Source organism: Dicentrarchus labrax, unplaced genomic scaffold (genome assembly GCF_905237075.1).
Source record: "Dicentrarchus labrax unplaced genomic scaffold, dlabrax2021, whole genome shotgun sequence".
In the NCBI taxonomy this organism is placed as follows: Eukaryota; Metazoa; Chordata; class Actinopteri; family Moronidae; genus Dicentrarchus; species Dicentrarchus labrax.
The window spans coordinates 2,999,532-3,014,019 of NW_026136708.1; the positions used below are offsets into that span (position 1 = coordinate 2,999,532).

At 41.3% G+C, this 14,488-nt stretch overlaps 1 protein-coding gene across 1 annotated transcript in view; it reads left to right on the forward strand.

The window, feature by feature from the left end:
• Positions 1-14,488, forward strand: part of enah (ENAH actin regulator) — a 90,376-nt gene that overhangs the window by 37,195 nt on the left and 38,693 nt on the right. Inside the window, 1 exon segment of the mRNA XM_051408621.1 lies at positions 12,327-12,399. Coding sequence (XP_051264581.1) covers positions 12,327-12,399 — 73 coding nt within the window.

Consider the following 14,488-nt stretch of genomic DNA (forward strand, 5'->3'; position numbering starts at 1 on the left):
ATCGTTATATATAAAAGGACTGCATCTTGGGCGCCCGGTTAGCTCACCTGGTAGAGCTAGCGACCATGTACTGAGTTGCTGCTGCGGTGCATGGTTCAAATCCTACCTGCGGCCCTTTGCTGCGTGTCATCCCTTCTCTCTACCCTCTTTCCTCTCTATCTTCAGCTGTCACTATCAATAAAAGGCAATAAAAGTTACTACTACTACTACTAAGTAAAATGTTTTTGAACCTTGTGTGTAGGATTTAGTGGCACCTAGCGGTGAATTTGCAGATTGCAAACTGAAATCCCCTTGACTCAGCCAAATGTGGAGGAGAAACTACGGGGGCCAAACAAAAGTGTCACCTTTTTCCATAACTGTCACAAGAGTCTTGCACTTCTAGGAATCTTTAAGGAGCCTTTATTAATATTCCTTTAATTGGTCTGGATGTTTTTGGCTCACTTGTTTGTCCCAGGTCCATGATGATGAAACCCATTCCCTCTTCTAATACCTCACTGAATACCCCAGCCCAGTGTTTTCCTTAACCCTTCAAGGCCGTCCCTGTTGTTGCCGGGCAGATCTGAAACTATAATAAGTACATGTTTGCAAGTTGTCCGACACTGGTTTCCTCACTGCCATGTTACTGGTAGGAATCAAATGTCCAGCAGTCAACTATAGGGGCTGAGGACGGCAGAGGTGTAGATGTCGGCATCCTACTGGCCTTCTAGACATCCTGACTCCCACAAGCCCCAAAATAATTTCCCAACATGGCGCAGTGAAAGAGTCAAAGATAGGCACAAAAACAGAGAGAGAACAGCTCTATTCACACTGGAACCTACAGTGAATTTAATTTCCTGCAAATCTGTCTCTAATAGGATCCGATGTTAATTAAGACAGAGGTCCTATGATAATACTAATCCTATGTGAATCAAATCAAACTCCTGGCTATAATTTCTCTTTTTTGTGTTGCTTTTTAATCAGAAAGTAAAAACTTTTTCACCTTAAACGACTGTGTTCAGAGCGATAAATGAACCAAGAGAGTTTCATCACCCTGTGTTCCATGAAATTCAAAAGTTTATTGATTCATTAACCCATGAATTATTTAACAGGGTTCCCAGAGGTCTTGGATCTTTTAAAATTTGTGGATTTATGAAAAATAGAAGAAGGTGATTTCTGAAGTGAACGCATGTCCTTAAAAGTACCCAAAGACTTTTTTTCTTGTTAATCAAAGTACAGCATCGAAATTCATCATTGTGTCTCAGGACGTTTGAGATTTGCGTCATCACAACTTCACTCTGTTTTCTTCACTTTCCAAGATTAGGCCTAAGGACATGACTTACCTTTTAAAACTTTTGAGTCCTTGAATCCCACTAAGTCATTAAGGAGTCACTGAATAGCATAGTGTGTGTGAGCTTTTAAGTCCCTTCTTACTGTAATATAAACCATCAAATAAGGTTCATGGTGAGGTTGTTCTAGAGTAATGCAGTCATGGATAAGGTTAACCGAGGTATGGGTGTGGACAGAGGTAGACGGATGACAATCGATTAGGAGAATTGGAAGCCAAATAGAGAATTTGAAGTAGGCCAATGTGTGCCAGGTAACGCATTTTCGTTGGCCGTCTAACATAATGGTTATTGATGGTCCTAAGCGGACCTCGAAGAACCATTTCACCACCTTCTACTGGAAAGACTGATGTCAGCAGGAAGCAAGAGAAGGAGACAAAGCGGCAAAAGAGCCATTAGGTAGACGCTGTTACAAAAGCATATTTGTTTCTTCATAAATTGTTTTTATTCTGCCTGCAATGAACATAATTTGGTATTTAGTGTACAGTCAGTACAGTACAGTTTTAAATCTTTGGCTGTTAGATTTGGGCCATTTGTATCTCAGAGTAAGAAATCCGTAATAACTGGCCAAAGATTCTCAGAGTAACATGATTTGTTCCTACTTTTAGGATGAATAGTAAGTTGATCAGCTCTCTTAACCCAGGAAATGTCTCCTATGTATAACGTATTAGGGCTGCCAGAAGATGTCGTTCAGACAAAGACATTCCATCAGAGGAGAAATGGTTTGGAAAAGCTTATTCTTATGCAAAGCTATGGCAATAAACATATTAAAAGTTTTGAAAGAAAACTGTATCATTTTTGTGACCGACCTTGTGCCAGTGAGGAGAACCAGTGTCCTTATTCTTTTTTGCAATGAGTTCTTTCAGTGCTTCATCAAGATAATGTGCCTGACAAGGTTTCTCAGTGAGAGACGACTTGTGTTTGAATACAGTTATGTCCCTCTAAAACAATGTGTCCTGATAAAGGCAGCCCAGTATCAGGCCACCGGTTCACTGTGGCAGTGTCACCTTTTCAACACAGTCTCATTCCGCAGTCAAGTTAGAAATAATATATTTGCAATGACTGGTTACACTTTCAAAATAAAGCGCGGTTCGATTAGGTTTAGGAAAAAAACGTAACGTTACGTCCCTGACAAATCACTGTTGACTTTTGGTTTCTCATGTGACTCAAACAGCCATCTCCTGGTTGAAAGTCCTGGGTCTTTTTAACCACTGAATCCACCCTGAGCTCTTCCCTGTATGAACTTTGTTGCTCTTTATACTGCACCTTCATACCACATGTACTTTCCACATCTAGCTGAGGCAAAACGTGGCACTGACACGGTATCCTCTAGTGGATCATCGGGTCTATTACACGGTTTGGATCACAGAAATACATTACCCCTCACCTGAAGTGGAATAAATGCTACCTGTACAATATTGTGCCTGCACAATGCTAGATACAACACTACAGGAATGGTTGGATAGGACTGACACAGTACAATAAATGAACATTCATTTTTTTACTGGTGTGTTGGTAAATATCCCATTTTAGATTGATATTTTAGTTATTTATTCATTTGGAGTCATATTTTTGCAAGTATAACCTTTACAACTTGTCACTTAAGTTATGTATTTGCCCTACTCATAAATCCCACAGTGCCATAAATACAGGCCAAGATCTGATCCTGGTCCTTGGCCCATATGTCATATTTCATAGTGCAATATATTTCTATGGAGCCATGGAGTTATTTTCTTTTCCTGCTTAGCCTCACAGTCACAAGATGTTGCTATTGATGCTGTCATTTTAACCCTTGGGCGATGACATCATGAGCTAAATGTGGTACTAAATGTGGATTCTGGCTTTTAAAAAATGTGTCCACCCGGTAATCCTGCTATCTGTGCATTTACCAGACGATCTAAATAAACCTGGACGTCTGTCTTACATTCAGGTTCACTTTGACACAGTGAAGACAGTTGGAATTCCTTTACATTTTTCCACAGGAGTCTGTCTGCGATTGCAGTGCGTGTACGTCATTTAGCTATAAGTGTGTGAGTTACAGGCTTCTGTTCCCAGCGGAGACACACTGGCTAACAAACGTACACACTCATCACACTGCAAGGCGCTTCGGATCAAAGTGTCCACCAAAACAGAGTATGAGCTACATGTATTATTCATAGCCCCCATGTGATCTTTTTAGTCTGCTTGTCTCTAACAGGATGATGGATGGACATGTATACTGTATGTAGGAATGTGCCGAACAAATGCTCACCCAGCACACACACACACACACACATAAACACCTTGACCTCTTGACAGGTGACAGCGTCAGCTCTTCACTTACACAAACACAGATGGATGGCAGCTTTGATGACAGGTTTTTTCTCTGACGGGTGGGCAGGAAAACAAGCCCATCCTTTACCTCTGTCTGCTCATTCCCTTCATCCTGACACTCCATCTCTCCTTTGCTGTTCACCTTGTCTTTATCTGTTTGTGTCACACTTTTTCTCCTCTTGATATTGTATTATTCCTCGCTTTGTTATCATTCTTCTGCTCGTTGAATATTCTGACTTGCTGTGGTAGTGTAGTTGTAAATATAACAGTGTTTAATTTAATTATTAATTCATTTAATTCATTTGATTGCAACTCGCTTGCTTCACCCTTCCCTTACAAGCGCAAGTTTAGGAATACTATGTTCCATTTCTACCTCCTAGATCCTCTTAAATATTACACACTGGACCTTTAAAGACTGCATAATCAAATACAGTCAGATTACTCAGAAATGCAGTCGGTTGCTGAATACAGATTATATGGCAGTTTTTGTAATAAAAAAAACATAATCCATTGGATTACACATTTTTTTTAATCTAATCTGAATACATTTTATAGTGAAAAAAAATGGACGCAGGCACTAGAATTTAAGTTCCACAATACTGCAAATACAGTAACACTCACAATGAGCACAGCGAATCAGTGAAAATGAAAGACAGTGACCATCTGTGAACCATCTCTCCCTCTCCTCCCTATTGTTTTGAAGCAGTACAGTGTTCTTAGATTGGTGATGCAAAATTGTGTGTTTAATATGTAACCAACCATTTTCAACGGGGATTACTGGGCTTTTTCCCTGCTCTGCTTTCAAATGTCGTGCAGCTCTCTTTTGCCCATTAAGGCTGCGGAGAACGAATAAAACGCCGACGGACAAGTTAGAACAGTTCTTGCTGGAGGGACCAAACAGACAGTAATGACAGTAACTTTAGCTGTTGTAAAGCATCATGTTGTGTAATTGTGTGGCTTCATACAGTAAGTTTTCCCCACAATGTTACCTAGTTGTTTGCTCCTTCACTGAATATTTAACAGTCATAAGTATGAAGTGTACTGTGCATTGCCCTGTAATGTAACATGACATTATATCCCAAACGCTATAGGCTACAAGCCACCATGCTGTAGTGGATTTACGTGTGTGTGTGTGTGTGTGTGTGTGTGTGTGTGTGTGTGTGTGTGTGTGTGTGTGTGTGTGTGCATATATAGCTGTGTGTAGGCTGAGCGCCCCCCCCATGACGTACTGTAACACATAATACGGGGTGTGGCAAGTGGCAAATGTGCAGATTTTGCATGTCAGGGTGGGACATTTTTTAGTGCTAAACATACTATAACAATTTTTAACTGGTTATGAGACAGTCTCAATGTAATACTGATCCGTCTATATGACAAGGTGGTGGAAACACTACAGCTTTTGTTCACAGGGGCCACCAGACTCAACACAAAATGTTCCCTGTAGGGGCTTTGAGTGTCAGTAATGCATTATGTTAACATTAAAAGAAATTTTAGAAATAAACTAAATTGCAAAAATGATCTATTTTCCCACTGTTCAGACTGAAATTAGCACTGCGTGAGAAAACACACACATTGATTTGAATGAGAGTGAGAATGGGGTAGGTTCCTCCAGAACAAAACAAAATAACATTTCATTCATTAATAGGCAAAAATCTCTGAGAAGCTCAAAACGTCAGCAAACAAAAACTATCTGCGTGGGGCGCCCGGTTAGCTCAGTGGGTAGAGCTTGCGACCCATGTACCGAGGCTGAGTCCTTGCTGCAGCGGTCCAGGGTTCGAATCTGACCTGTGGCCCTTTGCTGCGTGTCCTCCCCTCTGTCTCTACCCCCTTTCCTGTCTATCTTCAGCTGTCACTATCAAATAAAGTCAACAAAAGGCCCAAAAAATAGCTACAAAACTATCTGCGTGGCTAGAAAACATCTTTTCTTCTAATTCTGGGATCCAAATGAATAATTTAGGTAAAAGACATTTATATGAAACATCAAACTGTAGAAACACACACGCACACTGGTAATGATATTGAGGGCAGCAGCGTTGTCCTTCTCTGTATCCAGCGTATGAATAATAGATTGGATCCAGGAAGTACAAACCGGCCGACCAAACCCATCAGGTAGAGAATCCTACCACATCATATACTCTCTCTCTCTCTCTCTCTCTCTCTCTCTCTCTCTCTCTCTCGCTCTCTCGCTCTCTCTGCCACTATTTCTGTCTCTTTCTCTGCCTTTTTGTGTTTCGTCAGTTTGTTTTCTCCTCGTTCTTTGTCTCTGTCCGGCTCTCGTTCTCCTGCTCTTTCTTTCTCTCTCTTCTCGCCTCTTATATTCATCCCTCCCTCCCACTCTCCATCCCTCCCTCTCCCCTTTGTTTCCATCAGTTTATAATCTATTGGAGAGCCGGCACAAAGAAGGGACCACACCAGGCATGCCGGCGTCATCTTTAAAGGTGCGCCGTCAGGATATTAAAGCATCAGATTACAGAGGATAAAGAACTTGGTTCGGCTACGGCAACAGAAGGAGGCTCAATATTTAGTTTATTATATCTCTACTCGGTGGAACTTAACTTCATAACCGTCACCCTGAGCTTTACAAACCTCCAGCAGCGTGGACGATGCACAGCTAAGGCACAGGAAATTGAAAGAAGAGGCTCGGAAGCCTGAGCTATGGTTTTGTATGTGAGCTCCCAGGATTGTGGTGGGGGAGCTGGGCTGGTGGGGGGAGCAGGCAGCGGGGTGGTGGTCGCGCTGAGGCCTGGTAACGGGTCAGACGGGGCCCCGCACGGACTGTGGCGCTACGTCTGCTGCCAGAGGAGGCCCACGCTGACGCTGACTTCATGTAGGTGATGGGAACAAGACTTCTGCAGTTGTTTTTGCTATTTGTGTGTGTCGAGGTCAGCTAGAAAACATTATTGTGGGGATAGGTGTTCATGGATATTCTTTTTAACATTCTTTACCTTGACTCTGGTCTTTTCTCCCCTCAGTCCCTTGAACTATTATCAGCCTTGTCCTCCTGCTTAGGAGACAGACACTCCTTCCCAGAGGTGTACTTAAGTACTTTAGTGTAATCATGACCAGCTAACACAATATTGTGGTACAGCCCAGTTTCTCTTTGTTCTCTGTGTGTCTTTGAATAGCTAGCTGCCTCTCTCTAGCTTTACTTTGTGCATTCTCTCCTTGCCCTGTCTGTCTTCTTCAGTTCTTTCTTCTTTCCCGGTATTGTGCCAGTCAGATAGTGTTTTTGGAAGGTGGCCAAGCCTAAGTGCTGTTGTTGTGGGGTCATTGAATCAATTCGGATCTCTTAAGACCTTCCATTTGACGAGAAAGTGAAATGACTGAATGTCTGTTTCCAGAAGGCACCTTGAGAGTCGGAGGGGGTCTGCTGGGTGTTGTAACGTCAAGATTTAGAAACGTTAGATGCTGCGAAATTACACTTCCTTGTAGGGAAATAGTAAAATAATAAGCTGCAGTGATAAAAAGCTTGGTCTATTAAAAAAATGAGGCTTAAATGAATGTCAGGCCCGTTGATCTGATCTTAAGTCTTCCCTCCTGAGCAGCTTTCAGGGCCGCGGCCCTGCTAGGCTGCTGCCTGTGTTCTGTCATTAGCACATAAGCTCCATTAGAGCAGACAGTAACACAATTACACCCACAGGCAGCGGAAGATGGAGACGAGAGACCATGTCAGCAATTACAGTCGCAGATATTGACTGCCTGTGGACTCGGCTTAATTCAATAGTATTTCAATTCAGCCCATACAAGAAGGAAACCATCAAGATGGTAATAAGATGAGATGATTTGGATAATCATGGCAGATAGAGAGGTAGATGTAGAAATGGTTATTCTGTGTTCCCTGGAGATGTGGCCAATGCCGTACATTATTCTCTTTCTGTGTTATTCAGTGCCATTGTAAAAGGACCAGGATGGGCGGGTACAGACAGAATCTTTTCACATATAATTCGGTGAATAGACCTTTTTCACAGCAGCTATTTTGACATAAAATAGTAGGGTGTTACCAATGATTCTAATTAAGGTTACATTCCATTCTGGTCAAACAGAGTCAGGGTGCTGCTATTGTGCATGTTGACTCACTGGAAAGGCTCTGATACACGAAATGTCAAAATGGCTGCTGTGAAAAAGGTCTATTAAGGGTTTATTTCGGCTTCGATATAACTGCTGTTTCTGGTTAAACAAAAAGGGATATTACTCTTTCACAAAATGGTCTATCTCTGTAGGGTCCTTTCCATAATGTTGTCAAACACTTCATCATAACAATCTGAGCCTCAGTAGCAAAAACCAGCACTTTTAGTGGATATACATCGACCTGCACGTTTGCCCATAAGGGTTATGTTGTAGCCAGTTGCAGTTCTCTCTCAATACTGGACTTTGAACATTGCTGTTCCCATTTGTCTTTTAGACACAAAAATATATACATAAAATAGTCCAGGTGGAAAAATACGTATAATAAAGTTACTTTTTAACTGTTTAGTCTATAAAATTGCAGGAGTGAAGACAAGAGCCCCTCAATTATAAAGCAAAAACCCCCAAAAGGAATTCAGATTGAATGATTGGGTTGGGGTTTAATAGCATTTTTCAGAATAGACCTTTTTCACTGCAGCCATTTTGACATGAAAAAGTCGTCAGGGTGCTGCTATTGTGCATGTTGGTTCACTGGAAAGGCTCTACTACACTGAATGGAACTAAACCTTAATTAGTATCATTGGTAACACCTGTGTTTACCCTATAATTTAATGTCAAAATGGCTGCTGTGAAAAAGGTCTAGGAATCAAATCCCCTTCGTGTGTATGTGTGCGCTTGTGTGTGTGTAAATCACGACATCATCACGACACACACCTGTTAAGTGCTGTTGGTGAGTCATCCCCTCATTGATTGGTTTCCAGTCAACACACACACACACACACACACACAGCTTTCTGAACCTCCAGCTTCCCCTGAAGATGTTTGCTGCTCGGGGTTTTTTAAAAAAGAGACATAAATAGTGGAGTCACAGTTAGACGTAGTTTACAGTACACAACTGTCACACTTGTGTTCACTGACCCTCTTTTTACTACTCCTGGCGGTCCACATTACAACAAAACACTAGGAGAGAGACTTCTGTTATCAGTGAGGAACTGAGATAGAAGAACACAAGATAAACCTATTTTAGAAACTATGTCTGATCAAATCTTTTCACAGTCCTGTCATGTGATATCAGTAGGAAAACTAACTGATATATTCATGATGGTTCAGGGCCCCGTGCTGACTCATCAGAAAGGATTTTCTGTGCTGACCCTACTGATGGCTGGTAGGCTTGTTTCCAGTAACTCTGGTCATGTTCTGCACATACTCATATAATTAGCCAAGGTCACACCAAAGGAAACCCACAGAGCTTCTTTTATTGTTTGTGTGTGTGTGTGTGTGTTTCTGTTTCCCTCCCAGATGAGTTGGTGCGTCCTTTTGCATTTTTTGTGTGAACAGTCACAGCATTTCCAGGAGTTTGGTTTCCCTGCCTTAACACTCAACAAAAACAAATTTGTGCTTCAGCTGTTCTTTTATGGTTTTAGGCAATTCTGCGTCATATCACCATTCTTGTGTCTTATGGTTCACATTTGCTGGTGGCAGGAATTTGCTCCCACTGACAATCCACAGGTCTTAAATTCAACAGAAAGTACATAATTGAAAAAATGAAAAAAACAAACAGTGCTGTTGTTACACTGCTCTAATTGTTTTGACTTAGACGTGGCCAACCCTGTTCTCTTCTGTTGTGTAAAAGTATCTGATGCCAATGTCAGTGACAGTGTTAAGTGGGGGCAATGTGTGCGAGCACGTTGGTATTCAGAAGCAGTCGTCAGCCCTGGCTGCAGCCCAGATTCTGCCTGTTTTATCTCTGTCTGTCTCTTCAGACAGTTAACACTTAGCTGAATACTAATTGTAGTCGAAATCTGCTCCCTTTTCAGCTCCATCCAGATCCAGAAGCTTCTGGTGTGTTTGTGTGTATGTTTGGTACACAGAGGGGGAAGGAGTACCGTGTTGGTCCATCTGGTCCTGCTCAGGTTTTGCAGAAAAGTTAGCTCATTAGCAAGTGTAAATTAGACAGTGATGTCTGGGTGTCTCTTGTTCTTGTGCCAGAGGCTGCCGATAGTACATCAGTGTGTGTTTTCTGTGTTTCAGGGTTTATGCTCAGACTGTGCACAAAAACATGGATTTAGTTTAATTTTACTGTTTTGAGCTTTCATCTTTGTCGTTTCCTCTATTCTAAACCAGCCACTCAGTCATAGGTTAATGTGTTAATATTAGGTCTGCAACTACCGATTATTTTCATTATGGATTAGTTTGGTTGGTCCATAAAATGTCAGAAAATGGTGAAAGATGGGGTACCAGCTCCACCAGGTGAGCTACCAAGGCAGGGTCCTTGCTGCAGTGGCTATGGGTTCGACCTTTGGCCCTTTGTTTGACTCAAAAAGGGGGGATTATGTTGTCCAGGGTCCAGGTTGACTTCCTTAAACATCCCTGTTTTGTCCAAAACCCAAACATATTCAGTTTACTGTCATAGAGGACAAAAGAAACCACAAGATATTCACATTTGAAAAGCTGAAATAAGTGAATTCTTTCTTAAAAAATGACTCTAAACGGTTAATCAATTATCAAAATAGTTGATGACAAACTGAATAGTTAATCGACTAAATGTCGCAGCTCTAGTATTTGTGTTGATCCTTCGGTTTAGGCCCTTATTGTGACTCCATCCTGTCTGTCAGCCTGTCTACATGTGAAACACTAACACCTGTTGTACCTGCTCAGTTTTCTTTCATAAGCTGGCATCTAGTACCTCTAACAGGAAGCAACATGCAGACAAAATGTGGAAAAGAATTAGAAAAGAGTTACCACTGCCATACATAAAAATTAACAGCAAGCCAGCATTTGTTTTTAATACTTATATAAAGCAAACTTCTAAGTCACTATTTAAACACAAACAACCTTACAAGGTGTAAATTAACAGTGTCAATTTTAAAAGATGATGAATAAATTATCTGATGAAGAAACAAGTAAACAAGAGTCTGTCTGCACAATCAACTTTAAGTAGTTTTGACATGTGATAATACAGCAGACACATTCTGTACTCGAGAAGTATTGAGTTTCAAATGTCAGGAAAAAAAGAAATGCCCATCACAATTTCTCTGAGCCCAAGTTGACCAGTAAACCAGAAAATATTTACCATTTTCCATTATTTGACAAGCTGGACCAGAAAATTGCATATGTGCTTAATGACTGATATGACAAATCAATTATCAAAGTAGTTGCAGATGAACTTTCTGTCGATTGAGCTGAGCGCCTTAAAACATGGCATAAATATGTTATCCATATTAATGCATCAATAATCATTTTTCATGGTGTATACTGTTAATTCTGTTCAGTCAAGACTCTTTTACCATTTCTTGCACCATTTTCGAGAGATCCACAACATCTGAATGAACATTCTGTATTCCCATAAATCTAAATGCTACTGCAGGCGGAGGCTGGGGAGGTGGAGGGAGTTCAGTCAGTGGTGTACGCGGAGGGAATGAGCGTAAAATCTGATTATATGGCTCACTTAATGTCCTGCTTATATATGTGTGGACCTTATATGAAACATGTGACTACATAGCAACCTCTCTGCAGCAAGGCATTGCACTGCTCATACTTGCAGACTTGAAATTCAGTTTTTCAGTCGATGTGGTATTGCTACTTTTACTTAAAGCCCCTACAAGAACTTTTGTTTTGTGTTGCTTCTGGCGGTCCCTGTGGACAAAACCACCCTATTTCTCTGAATTTAAGGGGAATACAACAAATCCGACCCAGTGGCAGCATTAAGAATAACTGTATAGGAACAGGGGCGTGTCCAAAGTCCCTAAGATAATTAGCTAGGTTGCTCACTGAGGTAACAAGACGGACTCACAAGACAGCAACCCCCCATGACAATGTTAGGATGGACCCATAGATGGTGATATTTCCCCAGTAATAGAACTTTCGCCCGATTGATTCGCCGGTCCAGTCAGAGAGACGGAGGGGAAATGAAAATAAAAAGTTATTTTAAAAGCCTAAAAGATTTGCGGTTGTTGAGAAAGCATTCGGGGCTGAAGCCCAAGAAGCCCCCCTTATCTCTCTGCCACTGTATAGAAACAGCAAATCTCCTCTCTGATGGTATGGGGCATCATTATTAAATTTAGACTGTTTTATAACCAGTTGAAAACTCCTTGTAGTGCGTTTGAGGTTCGGTGTGAATAATTTTTTCACCACTGTAGAAAGATAAATGCTCCTTCACGTTAAGTGTCACATAAACACATAAATGACTGGTGACTTCAGAGGAGAAAAACTCTAGACAACCCTATGCACCTGAGACCTACTAACTAAATAACCTGCAGATCTTTTGCCAAATACTGTGTTGCCATGACAACCAGCAGTAGCTCCTCGTTTCCTCCTGATTTGGAGTTTTTTCTGCAGCTCTCTGCACCGGTGGCTCGATGTAACTTTGTCTTTTGACAGGTCGGGGAATAGTCTCGTTACAAAAATACCAAATCAATTTTGATCTTGTATGATATGATTCAGTTTCTGTGTGTTTTTGACTGTTGATCTATTTCTTTATTAAAAGAGCGCACCAGGAGTTGTGTGTCAGTCAGAGTGATGATGTCAGCTAACAGGAAGGCTGTCTGTGTGTGTCGCCCTCTACAGGCCCCACATTGCCCAGACAGGCACCCCAGGTCCAGAATGGCCCCACACCAGAGGAGATGGACCTGCAGAGAAGGTAAGAAGAAAGAACCACATAAAACATGAAACACCTTAACATTTAAAAATCCCTCTACTTACCTTTCCGTTATTTTTCTTAATTCATCATTAATCTGTTTTTCACCACTGATCTATCAGTGCCTTACACAGACTCATACCCACACATGCACTCAGACAGAACCTTGCACACTCAGTTGTTTTTCTTCCCCATACAAGGCCACTCTTTCCCTCAGGTAATAATGGGGGATCTGGAACAGCTAGAAAACACATCGCACACACACACACACGTGTATACACAGAGCCGTATTAATGCAGGCCAGCTGTTGGCCAAGGTTTGGAACTTGTTCACCGCAAAAGCTCGTTCAAGGATTTAATTAGAACGAATTGCCCACACACACTCTCACATTCAAACACAGGAACACGGACTTGCTTACACACAGCCTTGAATGTCTTTACGAGTATGTCGGTGCACAGTGACAGCTGTAGGCCCAGACAGGGACACAATGTGGATGCTCTGAACAGAAAGACGAAGGTGGAGCCTTTTATATCCACCCAATACATGACCACACACAGAGACGTAAACATCTAACTTTAGTATCAGTTGGATGAGCCAAACAATGACGACCACTTTGGTAAGCAGTTCAGATGAAGGGCAGCTGGTACACAATGCATTGTTATGTCATGAAAGGCAACCAGACAACTGAACACAGATGCTCCCATAGTGGCAGCAGGGCTAACTGAAGGGGAAGATCACTGCTGTAACTCTGCGAAACCGAAGAACCTGACATTCACATCCAGAAAGGAGCAAGGAACTGAACCTCTCTTTCTGGTTCTCTTTTTTTTGTTCTCAGCACGGCTATTTGTGTCACTTTTCATGTCAACAACCAAGTGTTAAACGACTTCCAAGAGAGACTGCCTGAATATGTGTGCTGTTGGCTACGTATTCAACTGATATGGCGCCCCTTCCCCTCTCTATGACGGACTGCTTATTTTCTAGTTTAACACTCCTCACCAGAACACTAATGGAGGGAAAATATAGATTTTCACAAGCTTTAAGCTGTTCTGGAGGCTCATAGTGGCCCAACACCATATGAAGACAATTAATAATTTGGCTTTTTTTAAATTTGTAGATGTAAAAGTCCAAACAATAAAGCACAGATTAAGTCAATACATCAATACAAATAAGTATAAGAAAGAAGAAATCAAAAAGAACAATAACGATGAAGATGAACAGTTATAAACTGCCAGCATATCTTGTAAATGTATTTATTATTGTGTGTTCCATCTACCTGCCCAGGGACTACGGGTGGAAAATAGCAATTTGCTAAAACCCGGTGTAATGCATCTGTCCTTGTTATATACAGGGTTAATGTTTTATTGTGCACTGTCCCTGTTCAAATAAAAGAAATAATAATAATAATAATAATAATAATTTATAAATGAACTCTGGCTTTGTCTGTCATTCAATAGTTAACTCTGTAGTGGGCAGTTAATTGTGTTAATGACTTGCAACATTAATCACATCAAATGACAGACTTTGTTTAGTTTGGTTAGGCACTTAGTCAGAGTCTTGTCAGATATATCACAGCTATCAGAGAAACACAGTTTCCCAGTCCTAATTATGACTTGGATGTTGATATGAAAGCTATTAACACATTGCTTATTTTGTCCAACCAACATCCAAAACCCAAAGACTTCACTTAGAATCATAAATGACAAAGAAAAGCAGCAAGTCCTCCCATTTAGAAAGCTGGAACCAGAAAATGTTTGATATTTTTATGATCAATCGGTTCTGAAAATAGTTGGCAACTAATTGTCTTTTGATCGTCTAATCAATTAATCATTGCAGCTCTACTGTGTAGAGGAAGGAAGTGATATTGAGTACAACCTTTGATCGTCGCCCGACCTGTACCCTCTTGCTGTGTGTGTGTGTGTGTGTGTGTGTGTGTGTGTGTGTGTGTGTGTGTGTGTGTGTGTGTGTGTGTGTGTGTGTGTGTTTTGGCATTCTCACATTCGAGTTGTGACTTGTTGATATGGGCACCTTGCAAGGTGACCCTCTCTCTGCTGTGCACTGCCTGTGTGAAAGCCATCATCACCCACACACACTC